General features: G+C 38.1%; 1 protein-coding gene across 3 annotated transcripts in view; it reads right to left on the bottom strand.

Moving 5' to 3' along the window:
- Positions 1-1,046: 1,046 nt before the first annotated feature.
- Positions 1,047-15,743, bottom strand: part of LOC137125452 (uncharacterized) — a 48,609-nt gene continuing 33,912 nt past the window's right edge. The window contains exons 10-18 of one of the 3 annotated variants that reach the window (XM_067500927.1): positions 3,865-4,128; positions 3,519-3,770; positions 3,179-3,427; positions 2,850-3,107; positions 2,407-2,709; positions 2,053-2,322; positions 1,763-1,846; positions 1,514-1,632; positions 1,047-1,426 (exon numbers count right to left, since the gene is read on the bottom strand). In XM_067500927.1, coding sequence (XP_067357028.1) covers positions 1,542-1,632; positions 1,763-1,846; positions 2,053-2,322; positions 2,407-2,709; positions 2,850-3,107; positions 3,179-3,427; positions 3,519-3,770; positions 3,865-4,128 — 1,771 coding nt within the window. In that variant the 3' untranslated portion in view covers positions 1,047-1,426; positions 1,514-1,541. Of the gene's footprint in view, positions 1,633-1,762; positions 1,847-2,052; positions 2,323-2,406; positions 2,710-2,849; positions 3,108-3,178; positions 3,428-3,518; positions 3,771-3,864; positions 4,129-15,743 lie in introns of all 3 variants that reach the window. The other 2 variants (XM_067500928.1, XM_067500926.1) reach the window with 2 other exon arrangements.

The raw sequence follows: 15,743 nt of genomic DNA, 5'->3' as shown, positions 1-15,743 counted from the left end.
TGAACATTTTATTTGTACGTTATCAACAGCATCAAGTTTAATAGTGTTTGTTTAAATCAGTAACTCAGAAAAATCACTTTCTTATTGCAGCACTGATGGACTTAAAGTACTTTTTACTACAGGTACTTGGTACTTTTTAGCAAAGTTTCTGCGGTTTCTGCTACTATTGAACGTTCTGAAAGCTCAGGATCATATGACTCATCATTAACTCGTTATTTGTGACATAATGTCACTCAGATAATAAACTGTTTTCATCTGTTAAAGTATTATAGTGAAGAGAAACACAAAATAGTCAAATACACAAATATCCTTTAGCTCTTGTATTTCATTTAAAATATCAAATAAAAAGTATATTTAAACTGAGATACTGTATCTTTGGAGGTAGAGCACCTGTCCATCAATACTGGGTTCAATTCCCAGCTCCTCCTGTAACATGTCCAAGTGTCTGTGAGCAAAACACTGAACCCAAACTTAGTTGTTCTGGGGGAGTGTAGACCAGCAGCACAGCAGCTGCCACATCAGTGTGTGTGTGTGTGTGTGTGTGTGTGTGAATGAGAAGCAGTGTAAAGTGCTTTTGGTACCAATGTGGAAGAAAAGCATAGACCATTTACTGCTGAACATACAATTGCATCAAAGTGCTGCTGAACCAACATTTCACCTTTTAAAAATCATTTTAAAATCATATGATTCCAACATTAATCCAAGAATATAAACATAATTTTTCCTCACAAAAAATATAATTATGATCCCAACAGAACAATCTGTTAAATTATGTAAACAATGAAATACTTTTCACAGTTTCTCAATCAAAAATGTAAGTACATCAGTAGAAGAACTGACGGTATCGTAACAAATAGAGACGAGGATGACGAGGATCCTGCTGGAGTTTTCATCATTGTATAAAACTGTACTTTTAGAACTGACTGCCACAAACACAGTATTAGTAGAGTACTTGTACTACTGCAGTATTTTCTTGAGTTTCCTCCCTGATCATTGTCGTGGCAAAAACTGTAAGGCAAGTTAGGAGGCAAAAGGCAACTTACAAGTGAATGATAACGGTGAATTTAATCAGCAAAATAGAGAAACATGCAGAGCAGAACAGAGCTACACTCTAGAGTGGGCCAGTCTGATTGACCAAGATGTGTAGGTTGTTCAGCCTTTTATACATACAACTCAACAGCTGGGTTCACACAAAGAACAAAGGGATGAGTCAATGCAAATCAACCTTCATACAATGTGGTCAGGAGTCTTAATTAACAAGTTCATGTTACTTTGTCCTTTTGTCTTCATAGTCTTTTAAGTTCTTGATGATTTGTGCTGGTTCCCGTGGGCTCCCTTCTGGGAAGCAAATGTTCAGGTGTAGGTAGTTTTATAGTTGATATCTACCTAACATACTTCTTTGTGTGGCCAGAGACATGATGTCTTGCTGGGGAGCAAAAGGGGAGGGGGCACTGGTGTAAGCAGGTTTGATAGTGGGTCTGTGAGAAGTGTGAGAACAGTGAAACAGTGTTACCTAGATTTTGAAATTTCTCTCACAATCATCACATCACTTCACTGACACTGATTCCCCACATTTCAAACTGCTTCTGTTTCTTAAAGGGAGTTTTGTCCACAATGTTGTTGCTGAAGAGTCTAAAAAAACAGAACAAAAGTCACTGATACAAACTGAATAATATGTGGAACTGAGATAATTAATGATCAGTCTGTAAGTGAAGGAGTAGAAATGTCTCCATTAATCATATGATAATTAATGTTTGCTCACCTCACTGTGGTGATGGAGGAGTTGATGGAGACCAGCTGCAGTAACCTGACAGTCGAAGCATCACTGATCTTATTGTGACTCAGACTGTAACATGGACACAAACACAAAAGATTTACGTCATTAAAGTCAGAGGAGCTGATGTTATTGGTTATTAAGCGTCACATCCTGACTCCGCCTGTTGCTATGAGACAGATTTGATACATTATTACTTCACCACCACCTCAGCAGGAGCCAACACTGCATCCTATACAGGACAATGTACACACAAGTATGTTTACAGTGAGACTCACTCCAGGACGTGGACTTTGTGCAGATGTTTGATGAATGTGAGCAGCAGCTGGTCCGTGAGATCACAGTGACTCAGGTCCAGTTCTGTCAGTCCTTCAGAGAAGTCCAGCATCAGGTCCAGAGCTTCACAGACCCTCTGATCCAGTGTGGTGTGACTGAGGTCCAGCTCTCCATCCAGGGCTCTACACAGGGACTCTGCACGTCTCACTGAGTCCCTCTCACTGCTCACAGGGACCAGGGACACCAGCTGGAGGAGGACGGCTTTACTGGCTCTAAACAGGACAAACAGAGCAAAGAACAACTGTTAGGATGCAGAAACATGAAAGTGGATCAGGCCATTTAATGTTCTTTCCCACCTGAGGTGGACTCTGTTTAGGACAGGAAACAGCAGGTCCAGTCCCCTGTCCTCCACCTCACAGTCTTGCAGGTCCAGCTGTGTGTCCTCTCTGCTATGTGTCAGGATGGTGGAGATGGACCTGCAGTCTGCAGCAGACAGACTCAGAGTCTCGGTCTGATCCTGATCTGTCAGCTCCACACAGGGGGAGCGGGACAGAACCAACCTGTGCTGCAGAGACCTGATCAGACCTGATGCTGCATCCTGCTGGACGTCAGTGGCAGCACAGCAGTGGATGAACCTCAGCAGCAGATTCCTGTCGACACTGGTGGAGACAGTGATGCATTAATGCAGAGATTATTGTTATTCAATGTTCATTTTGATTCTTATCAGCACTACATGAAACTGTCTGTTGGAGAGAACTGATACAGGTACAGGACTGAGAAACAAGCACTGATGTCTGACCTGAGGTGAGAAACTCTGTCCAGCGTGAAGACGATTCGCTGTATTTCCTCTGCTGGTATGGACGTCCACACAAGCTTCAGTGTAACTCTGTCACTGTGTCTCAGGGTGAAGATCAGAGCAGCACAGTCCACTGAGTCCAGCTCTCTGCAGGTCAGGCTGATCACATGATCCAATGACCTCACTAAACTGGGTATGAGGTGACTGGCCTGAGTTTTATAGACCTGTCTGATGGCAGCCAGCACAAAGCTGGGACCGGGCCTGAAAACACAGAGCTCACAGTATTTACCAGGACACTTTGTTTAGTTTGTATCTGTTAAAAACTAATTCACCACCTTTTAAATCTGATCCGATCCAGAAAGGGCAGCAGACGTGTGACGTTCTCCTGTAAGAACTGGTTCTTCCTCAGGTTCACAGTGAAGGTCTGAGCTGACGACTGCAGCACAAAGTGGAGAAGCTCCCAGTTCAGACAGTAGGAGGTCAGGTCTCCACCAACTTTACTCAAGAAAGACCAGGCCAAGTCTTTGTCCTGGATTTCATGGAGGAGGACCAGTAGCTGCTGGAAAACCTCATCCCTCAGTCTGAAGAATAAATACATTTAGAATGAACTAATAATATTTATTTTCATTTTCATTCTTCAGTGTGTTTATGAGGCTCAGAAAAGACATATACTTGATAGTTAGAGGACCATCATGAAGCAGCAGTGGACAGAGACACTGAGCAGAAACACAGAACTCAGTCAGGTCTAAATGTCTGACTGTCCAGTGTCTCAGCAGAGACGCCAAACTACTGACAACCCTCAGTGATCCTCTTTGTGACTGCAGCGTCTTTGGAGCAAGACAAAGTTCCTCAATAGTCAACGGACGGACGACTCTTCCTCTTCTTATCCACTGAAACAGCAGCATGGCCATGTCATTGGACAGCCTGAAAGTCAAAGACACAGAATGATGTCTCTGCTAACTGGACATTTAAAAGACGTTACTGTAGGAACAGAAGCAGTGATTGTATGAACGTAGACCTCAGACTGTGTAGTTGTGTTGTACGTCTAAAGAGGTGAGCGGCTCCTCTAACCGACATCTTTCTGGGTGTCAGGATGAGATCCACCTTAGAGCCACAAACCCTGAGAACTCTCCCCACAGAGCAGCAGGTTTTCCTGGGTAAGTATCCTGTTAATGTCAGGGTGAAGCCCAGCAGCTGCAGCAGAGAGGCCAGCTGCTGGACCTCCTCTCTGGATCTGACACACATGGATGTACACATTCTCTGGAAGAAGTCTGGATCACAGCTGAAACACAACATTATGATGAACTGTGAAAGCAGCAAAGTACAAAAGTAAAACAGCAACTGCAACAGAAACCAGCTTGTGTAACACGACTTTTATCAAGTAAGAAATTCAAGGCAAACACAAACCGAACATTCAAGGTAGAAGCTCTGTGTGTGATTCATTATCTGTGACACTATCACACTATGATTATTAGCTGTTATTGAAATCTTTGACATAAACCATGTTTCATTTTAAATAAACAGTATTTGTCAGTGAGTTATAAATGTTTTATACTGCAGTTTGGAGTAAGTGGGTTGGACCATGATGTACTGGAGTAAGACCAGGAGTTATTTTAGAACAAAACTGTTCATATTTAAATCAGGTTCCATTTACCTGAGCTGTGAGATATAAGGCAGACACTGTAGGAAACTCCTCACTTCACTCTCTTCATCTGACCATCCTGTCAGCTTCACTGGTTTCTTCTCTGGTTGTAGTTTCAGCACTTCCAGGAGGATGGAGGTCTTTCTCTCTGAGAGGTTTATGTACCAGACTCTAGGAGCTGACTGGAAAACTGACAGTAATGATGGAAGAACTCTCAGACCTGTTTTAGTCTCATAGTCTTTCACACAGGAGAACACATCCAAACGGAAATCACACTGACGTTTTATAACATCATCATCCACATATGCGTCACACAAAGGCAATGTTTGATATGTGCAGACTGATGATAACAGCTCCAGTATCTTCTCTCCTGTCTGCTGTTCTCTCTCTGCTGCTGCACAGAGCAGATTCACAAAGATCCTGGTTTGATCTGAGTCTTTAAACCAGTGTCTGACACTGAAACGAGAATCAAACATTTTGTTTCAATATCAACAGCAACAAAATTCATGTAAAACTGGTTTTACAGATGTTTCTTCTAAAAGCCAACAAATACCTGCTAATGAGCAGAAACTGAAATCAAACATGAATCAGTGTAAAATACAACAATAACAGGATAAATCATACATGGAGTTTTTACTTTTACTCACTGAAATTCTTCTAAAATGTTGAAGGAACCACAAACATCAGGCTACAATGGTAAATCCTCAGTATTTTTATCAATTCATCTCCTTCAAAGCTCAAAATACTGGAGCGGAAGTTTAAACATCCATTATTCTGTAAAACTCTATCAAACTTCACACACTGATGTTGTAGCATAGTGAAGATTTGCAAAGCTCTACTTTCACTTCCATGTGACGTGTAATTTCATTTCAGTGAAGCTACAGAAAAATAAAGTCATTCAAACATTCGACTAAGTTCCAGTCACTTTACTTTCTGTATCAGAGTCACAGGAGCCACTGAATGAGTGTTTGATCCAGCATCCATCACTGATATTTGATCAGAGAAATGATAAAGTCAAAGTTCAACCACTTTACATAAATGTTCTTAAGATGATTTGTAGATCAAACTCTAAAACCCTGATGTGTTTAGAACAACTGAACTTCTAATCATCAACACTGTGCGATCGTCTCTGCTGCTTCACAATAACAACAGTTAATGTTCAGAACAAACTGGGAGCTTAGTGAAGTAAACATGTATCAGTTAATGAGAGATGAGCAGTTCTCTGTAGGAAAGCTGCCTTTAGGTCCTACTGAACTCTGGGAAATGTAGGACATTAAAACTACACTCCATGATGTGATGTTTATGTGGACACATCAGCTGAACACATTTTAACTTTCAAACTAACAGTGAGGTGGTGTCGATGTGAGAACACAGCTCCACAAATGTTCACTACAATCATTTACCTGAGCTGTGAGATATAAGGCAGACACTGTAGGAAACTCCTCACTTCACTCTCTTCATCTGACCATCCTGTCAGCTTCACTGGTTTCTTCTCTGGTTGTAGTTTCAGCACTTCCAGGAGGATGGAGGTCTTTCTCTCTGAGAGGTTTATAAACCAGACTCTAGGAGCTGACTGGAAAACTGACAGTAATGATGGAAGAACTCTCAGACCTGTTTTAGTCTCATAGTTCTTCACATGGGAGAACAGATCCAACAGGTAATCACCCCTATTCAAAAAAAATGTTTGATATCTGCAGACTGATGATAACAGCTCCAGTATCTTCTCTCCTGTCTGCTGTTCTCTCTCTGCTGCTGCACAGAGCAGATTCACAAAGATCCTGGTTTCTTCTGAAGGATCTGATGACTGAGGATAAACACTGGAACAGTGAGAAACAGATATTAGCAGATATGAACAGATATTAGCTTGTAAATGTCCTGTATTAAATGAAATGTAAATGTACTTGGTGGATGAGTTTTACCAGACATGAACAATATATGAATATATTACAAAGCAAAACATCTAAAAGTCTTTATCATGTCCAGTAGTTGTACAACAATTCCCATCATGCAATGCTTCATCCTGCTCTGGAGAAGACAGATGTGTAAACTTCCATCACGTTGAACTACATGTGTGAGTAGAGACACAAAATGATGATGATTCATACTGAAGGTGTCTGAACTCTTCATTTGTTGTTCACTGGTACAAATCTTATCATGGTCAGTAAAGTTCATTATAGTTAGAAACTAAGAGGCAGCTGAACATACTTCTCTTTGGTTTCAGTAACTGTTTTAAAGATACTATTATTTTGGATTCACATCATTCTCTGAATTACATTTGTGTTTCAACGTCATGTTTTTCTATTAGCAGGGCTGAATTCTTCCATTTTTATTCTTCTTCACATTTCATTCTATCTTTGCTTTGTGTGTTTGGTCACTGATCTTCATGAAGACAAGTTACTGTCAGTGTATGTTTGATATTAGACTTTAGTGGAATAACATCAGTCTGAGAACACACACACACACACACACACACACACACACACACACCATTATCATGCTACAGTTGATCAAGGTGAAGTTGACATTAACTACTTTAGATTAGAAACTGTTGGGATGTTTAAATTTGACTCCTATTTTATAAACTTATCGCACACAAATACAAAATATCAAACTAACAATTAAGTAAATTACTAATCTTACAAATCATTTCATTAGTAAACTGATGTTAGAACTTCTGCAACATAAAACAAATCATGTTCCATTTACCTGAGCTGTGAGATATAAGGCAGACACTGTAGGAAACTCCTCACTTCACTCTCTTCATCTGACCATCCTGTCAGCTTCACTGGTTTCTTCTCTGGTTGTAGTTTCAGCACTTCCAGGAGGATGGAGGTCTTTCTCTCTGAGAGGTTTATGAACCAGACTCTAGGAACTGACTGGAAAACTGACTGTAATGATGGAAGAACTCTCAGACCTGTTTTAGTCTCACAGTCCTTCACATGGGAGAACAGATCCAACAGGAAATCGGACTGATGTTTTCTATCACCATCATTCATGTATGAGTGATTCCAAAAGAATGGTTCATATGTGCAGACTGATGATAACAGCTCCAGTATCTTCTCTCCTGTCTGCTGTTCTCTCTCTGCTGCTGCACAGAACAGATTCACAAATATCCTGGTTTCTTCTGAAGGATCTGATGACTGAAGATCAAAACTAGAACAGTGAGAAAGAATAATTTTGTGAATATCTGATCTCAGCTACTAAAAAAATAAACACACACTATGAACAGATATTAGCTTGTAAATGTCCTGTATTAAATGAAATGTAATTGTACTTGGTGGATGAGTTTTACCAGACATGTACAATATATGAATATATTACAAAGCAAAACATCTAAAAGTCATTATCATGTGCAGTAGTTGTACAACAATTCCCATCATGCAATGCTTCATCCTGCTCTGGAGAAGACAGATGTGTAAACTTCCATCACGTTGAACTACATGTGTGAGTAGAGACACAAAATGATGATGATTCATACTGAAGGTGTCTGAACTCTTCATTTGTTGTTCACTGGTACAAATCTTATCATGGTCAGTAAAGTTCATTATAGTTAGAAACTAAGAGGCAGCTGAACATACTTCTCTTTGGTTTCAGTAACTGTTTTAAAAATACTATTATTTTGGATTCACATCATTCTCTGAATTACATTTGTGTTTCAACGTCATGTTTTTCTATTAGCAGGGCTGAATTCTTACATTTTTATTCTTCTTCACATTTCATTCTATCTTTGCTTTGTGTGTTTGGTCACTGATCTTCATGAAGACAAGTTACTGTCAGTGTATGTTTGATATTAGACTTTATTGGAATAACATCAGTCTGAGAACACACACACACACACACACACACACACACACACACACACACACACACACACACACACACACACACACACACCATTATCATGCTACAGTTGATCAAGGTGAAGTTGACATTAACTACTTTAGATTAGAAACTGTTGGGATGTTTAAATTTGACTCCTATTTTATAAACTTATCGCACACAAATACAAAATATCAAACTAACAATTAAGTAAATTACTAATCTTACAAATCATTTCATTAGTAAACTGATGTTAGAACTTCTGCAACATAAAACAAATCATGTTCCATTTACCTGAGCTGTGAGATATAAGGCAGACACTGTAGGAAACTCCTCACTTCACTCTCTTCATCTGACCATCCTGTCAGCTTCACTGGTTTCTTCTCTGGTTGTAGTTTCAGCACTTCCAGGAGGATGGAGGTATTTCTCTCTGAGAGGTTTATGAACCAGACTCTAGGAGCTGACTGGAAAACTGACTGTAATGATGGAAGAACTCTCAGACCTGTTTTAGTCTCACAGTCCTTCACATGGGAGAACAGATCCAACAGGAAATCAGACTGATGTTTTCTATCACCATCATTCATGTATGAGTGATTCCAAAAGAATGGTTCATATGTGCAGACTGATGATAACAGCTCCAGTATCTTCTCTCCTGTCTGCTGTTCTCTCTCTGCTGCTGCACAGAACAGATTCACAAATATCCTGGTTTCTTCTGAAGGATCTGATGACTGAGGATCAAAACTGGAACAGTGAGAAAGAAACATTTTGTGACCATCTGATCTCAGCTACTAAAAAAACCAAACACACACTATGAACAGATATTAGCTTGTAAATGTCCTGTATTAAATGAAATGTAATTTTACTTTGTGGATGAGTTTTACCAGACATGAACAATATATGAATATATTACAAAGCAAAACATCTAAAAGTCTTTATCATGTCCAGTAGTTGTACAACAATTCCCATCATGCAATGCTTCATCCTGCTCTGGAGAAGACAGATGTGTAAACTACCATCACGTTGAACTACATGTGTGAGTAGAGACACAAAATGATGATGATTCATACTGAAGGTGTCTGAACTCTTCATTTGTTGTTCACTGGTACAAATCTTATCATGGTCAGTAAAGTTCATTATAGTTAGAAACTAAGAGGCAGCTGAACATACTTCTCTTTGGTTTCAGTAACTGTTTTAAAGATACTATTATTTTGGATTCACATCATTCTCTGAATTACATTTGTGTTTCAACGTCATGTTTTTCTATTAGCAGGGCTGAATTCTTCCATTTTTATTCTTCTTCACATTTCATTCTATCTTTGCTTTGTGTGTTTGGTCACTGATCTTCATGAAGACAAGTTACTGTCAGTGTATGTTTGATATTAGACTTTAGTGGAATAACATCAGTCTGAGAACACACACACACACACACACACACACACACACACAAACCATTATCATGCTACAGTTGATCAAGGTGAAGTTGACATTAACTACTTTAGAGTAGAAACTGTTGGGATGTTTAAATTTGACTCCTATTTTATAAACTTATCACACACAAATACAAAATATCAAACTAAAAATTAAGTAAATTACTCTATTAATCTTACAAATCATTTCATTAGTAAGATGATGTTAGAACTTCTGCAACATAAAACATTTGCATAACTCACTGTAGAGTTAAATCATGTTCCATTTACCTGAGCTGTGAGATATAAGGCAGACACTGTAGGAAACTCCTCACTTCACTCTCTTCATCTGACCATCCTGTCAGCTCCACTGGTTTCTTCTCTGGTTGTAGTTTCAGCACTTCCAGGAGGATGGAGGTCTTTCTCTCTGAGAGGTTTATGAACCAGACTGTAGGAACTGACTGGAAAACTGACAGTAATGATGGAAGAACTCTCAGACCTGTTTTAGTCTCACAGTCCTTCACATGGGAGAACAGATCCAACAGGAAATCGGACTGATGTTTTATAACATAATCATTCATGTATCTCTCATAAAAAGGGAATGTTTGATATGTGCAGACTGATGATAACAGCTCCAGTATCTTCTCTCCTGTCTGCTGTTCTCTCTCTGCTGCTGCACAGAACAGATTCACAAAGATCCTGGTTGTTTCTGAAGGATCTGATGACTGAGTATAAACACTGGAACAGTGAGAAAGAAACATTTTGTGAATATCTGATCTCAGCTACTAAAAAAACAAACACACACTATGAACAGATATTAGCTTGTAAATGTCCTGTATTAAATGAAATGTAATTGTACTTGGTGGATGAGTTTTACCAGACATGAACAATATATGAATATATTACAAAGCAAAACATCTAAAAGTCATTATCATGTCCAGTAGTTGTACAACAATTCCCATCATGCAATGCTTCATCCTGCTCTGGAGAAGACAGATGTGTAAACTACCATCACGTTGAACTACATGTGTGAGTAGAGACACAAAATGATGATGATTCATACTGAAGGTGTCTGAACTCTTCATTTGTTGTTCACTGGTACAAATCTTATCATGGTCAGTAAAGTTCATTATAGTTAGAAACTAAGAGGCAGCTGAACATACTTCTCTTTGGTTTCATTAACTGTTTTAAAGATACTATTATTTTGGATTCACATCATTCTCTGAATTACATTTGTGTTTCAACGTCATGTTTTTCTATTAGCAGGGCTGAATTCTTCCATTTTTATTCTTCTTCACATTTCATTCTATCTTTGCTTTGTGTGTTTGGTCACTGATCTTCATGAAGACAAGTTACTGTCAGTGTATGTTTGATATTAGACTTTATTGGAATAACATCAGTCTGAGAACACACACACACACACACACACACACACACACACACACACACACACACACACACACACACACACACACACACACACACACCATTATAATGCTACAGATGCTCAAGGTGAAGTTGACATTAACTACTTTAGATTAGAAACTGTTGGGATGTTTAAATTTGACTCCTATTTTATAAACTTATCACACACAAATACAAAATATCAAACTACAAATTAAGAAAATTACTCTACTAATCATACAAATCATTTCATTAGTAAACTGATGTTAGAACTTCTGCAACATAAAACATTTGCATAACTCACTGTAGAGTTAAATCATGTTCCATTTACCTGAGCTGTGAGATATAAGGCAGACACTGTAGGAAACTCCTCACTTCACTCTCTTCATCTGACCATCCTGTCAGCTTCACTGGTTTCTTCTCTGGTTGTAGTTTCAGCACTTCCAGGAGGATGGAGGTCTTTCTCTCTGAGAGGTTTATGAACCAGACTGTAGGAGCTGACTGGAAAACTAACTGTAATGATGGAAGAACTCTCAGACCTGTTTTAGTCTCATAGTCCTTCACATGGGAGAACAGATCCAACAGGAAATCACACTGATATTTTAGAACATCATCTTTCATGTGTCTGTCACCCAAAGGGAATGTTTGATATGTGCAGACTGATGATAACAGCTCCAGTATCTTCTCTCCTGTCTGCTGTTCTCTCTCTGATGCTGCACAGAGCAGATTCCCAAAAAATCTGCTTTCTTCTGAACGATTTGATGACTGAAGATAAAAACTGTAACAGTGAGAAAGAAACATTTTGTGAATATTTGATCTCAGCTACTAAAAAAACAAACATACACTATGAACAGATATTAGCTTGTAAATGTCCTGTATTAAATGAAATGTAATTGTACTTGGTGGATGAGTTTTACCAGACATGAACAATATATGAATATATTACAAAGCAAAACATCTAAAAGTCATTATCATGTCCAGTAGTTGTACAACAATTCCCATCATGCAATGCTTCATCCTGCTCTGGAGAAGACAGATGTGTAAACTACAATCACGTTGAACTACATATGTGAGTAGAGACACAAAATGATGATGATTCATACTGAAGGTGTCTGAACTCTTCATTTGTTGTTCACTGGTACAAATCTTATCATGGTCAGTAAAGTTCATTATAGTTAGAAACTAAGAGGCAGCTGAACATACTTCTCTTTGGTTTCAGTAACTGTTTTAAAGATACTATTATTTTGGATTCACATCATTCTCTGAATTACATTTGTGTTTCAACGTCATGTTTTTCTATTAGTAGGGCTGAATTCTTCCATTTTTATTCTTCTTCACATTTCATTCTATCTTTGCTTTGTGTGTTTGGTCACTGATCTTCATGAAGACAAGTTACTGTCAGTGTATGTTTGATATTAGACTTTAGTGGAATAACATCAGTCTGAGAACACACACACACACACACACACACACACACACACACACACACACACACACACACACACCATTATAATGCTACAGTTGATCAAGGTGAAGTTGACATTAACTAATTTAGATTAGAAACTGTTGGGATGTTTAAATTTGACTCCTATTTTATAAACTCATCACACACAAATACAAAATATCAAACTACCAATTAAGTAAATTACTCTACTAATCTTACAAATATTTTTATTAGTAAACTGATGTTAGAACTTCTGCAACATAAAACATTTGCATAACTCACTGTAGAGTTAAATTTTGTTCCATTTACCTGAGCTGTGAGATATAAGGCAGACACTGTAGGAAACTCCTCACTTCACTCTCTTCATCTGACCATCCTGTCAGCTTCACTGGTTTCTTCTCTGGTTGTAGTTTCAGCACTTCCAGGAGGATGGAGGTCTTTCTCTCTGAGAGGTTTATGGACCAGACTCTAGGAACTGACTGGAAAACTGACTGTAATGATGGAAGAACTCTCAGACCTGTTTTAGTCTCACAGTCCTTCACATGGGAGAACAGATCCAACAGGAAATCACACTGATGTTTTATAACATAATTACGCATGTATCTGTCACCCAAAGGGAATGTTTGATATCTGCAGACTGATGATAACAGCTCCAGTATCTTCTCTCCTGTCTGCTGTTCTCTCTCTGCTGCTGCACAGAACAGATTCACAAAAATCCTGGTTTCTTCTGAAGGATCTGATGAGTGAGGATGAAAACTGGAACAGTGAGAAAGAAACATTTTGTGAATATCTGATCTCAGCTACTAAAATAAACAAACACACACTATGAACAGATATTAGCTTGTAAATGTCCTGTATTAAATGAAATGTAATTGTACTTGGTGGATGAGTTTTACCAGACATGAACAATATATGAATATATTACAAAGCAAAACATCTAAAAGTCATTATCATGTGCAGTAGTTGTACAACAATTCCCATCATGCAATGCTTCATCCTGCTCTTGAGAAGACAGATGTGTAAACTACAATCACGTTGAACTACATGTGTGAGTAGAGACACAAAATGATTTTGATTCATACTGAAGGTGTCTGAACTCTTCATTTGTTGTTCACTGGTACAAATCTTATCATGGTCAGTAAAGTTCATTATAGTTAGAAACTAAGAGGCAGCTGAACATACTTCTCTTTGGTTTCATTAACTGTTTTAAAGATACTATTATTTTGGATTCACATCATTCTCTGAATTACATTTGTGTTTCAACGTCATGTTTTTCTATTAGCAGGGCTGAATTCTTACATTTTTATTCTTCTTCACATTTCATTCTATCTTTGCTTTGTGTGTTTGGTCACTGATCTTCATGAAGACAAGTTACTGTCAGTGTATGTTTGATATTAGACTTTAGTGGAATAACATCAGTCTGAGAACACACACACACACACACACACACACACACACACACACACACCATTATAATGCTACAGTTGTTCAAGGTAAAGTTGACATTAACTACTTTAGATTAGAAACTGTTGGGATGTTTAAATTTGACTCCTATTTTATAAACTTATCACACACAAATACAAAATATCAAACTACCAATTAAGTAAATTACTCTACTAATCTTACAAATCATTTCATTAGTAAGATGATGTTAGAACTTCTGCAACATAAAACATTTGCATAACTCACTGTAGAGTTAAATTTTGTTCCATTTACCTGAGCTGTGAGATATAAGGCAGACACTGTAGGAAACTCCTCACTTCACTCTCTTCATCTGACCATCCTGTCAGCTTCACTGGTTTCTTCTCTGGTTGTAGTTTCAGCACTTCCAGGAGGATGGAGGTCTTTCTCTCTAAGAGGTTTATGAACCAGACTGTAGGAACTAACTGGAAAACTGACAGTAATGATGGAAGAACTCTCAGACCTGTTTTAGTCTCACAGTCCTTAACATGGGAGAACACATCCAACAGGTAATCAGACTGATATTCTCTATCATCATCATTCATGCCTCTGTCACCTAAAGGGAATGTTTGATATGTGCAGACTGATGATAACAGCTCCAGTATCTTCTCTCCTGTCTGCTGTTCTCTCTCTGCTGCTGCATAGAACAGATTCACAAAAATCCAGTTCTTTTCTGAAGGATTTGATGACTGAAGATCAAAACTGGAACAGTGAGAAACAGATATTAGCTTGTAAATGTCCTGTATTAAATGAAATGTAATTGTACTTGGTGGATGAGTTTTACCAGACATGAACAATATATGAATATATTACAAAGCAAAACATCTAAAAGTCATTATCATGTCCAGTAGTTGTACAACAATTCCCATCATGCAATGCTTCATCCTGCTCTTGACAAGACAGATGTGTAAACTTCCATCACGTTGAACTACATGTGTGAGTAGAGACACAAAATGATGATGATTCATACTGAAGGTGTCTGAACTCTTCATTTGTTGTTCACTGGTACAAATCTTATCATGGTCAGTAAAGTTCATTATAGTTAGAAACTAAGAGGCAGCTGAACATACTTCTCTTTGGTTTCAGTAACTGTTTTAAAGATACTATTATTTTGGATTCACATCATTCTCTGAATTACATTTGTGTTTCAACGTCATGTTTTTCTATAAGCAGGGCTGAATTCTTCCATTTTTATTCTTCTTCACATTTCATTCTATCTTTGCTTTGTGTGTTTGGTCACTGATCTTCATGAAGACAAGTTACTGTCAGTGTATGTTTGATATTAGACTTTAGTGGAATAACATCAGTCTGAGAACACACACACACACACACACACACACACACACACACACCATTATAATGCTACAGTTGATCAAGGTGAAGTTGACATTAACTACTTTAGAGTAGAAACTGTTGGGATGTTTAAATTTGACTCCTATTTTATAAACTTATCACACACAAATACAAAATATCAAACTACCAATTAAGTAAATTACTCTACTAATCTTACAAATCATTTCATTAGTAAGATGATGTTAGAACTTCTGCAACATAAAACATTTGCATAACTCACTGTAGAGTTAAATTTTGTTCCATTTACCTGAGCTGTGAGATATAAGGCAGACACTGTAGGAAACTCCTCACTTCACTCTCTTCATCTGACCATCCTGTCAGCTTCACTGGTTTCTTCTCTGGTTGTAGTTTCAGCACTTCCAGGAGGA

The sequence above is a fragment of the Channa argus genome, chromosome 4 (genome assembly GCF_033026475.1).
Source record: "Channa argus isolate prfri chromosome 4, Channa argus male v1.0, whole genome shotgun sequence".
NCBI classification, from domain to species: Eukaryota; Metazoa; Chordata; class Actinopteri; order Anabantiformes; family Channidae; genus Channa; species Channa argus.
The sequence above is the reverse complement of the archived record's forward strand: the minus strand, read 5'-3'. Positions and strand labels throughout refer to the sequence as shown.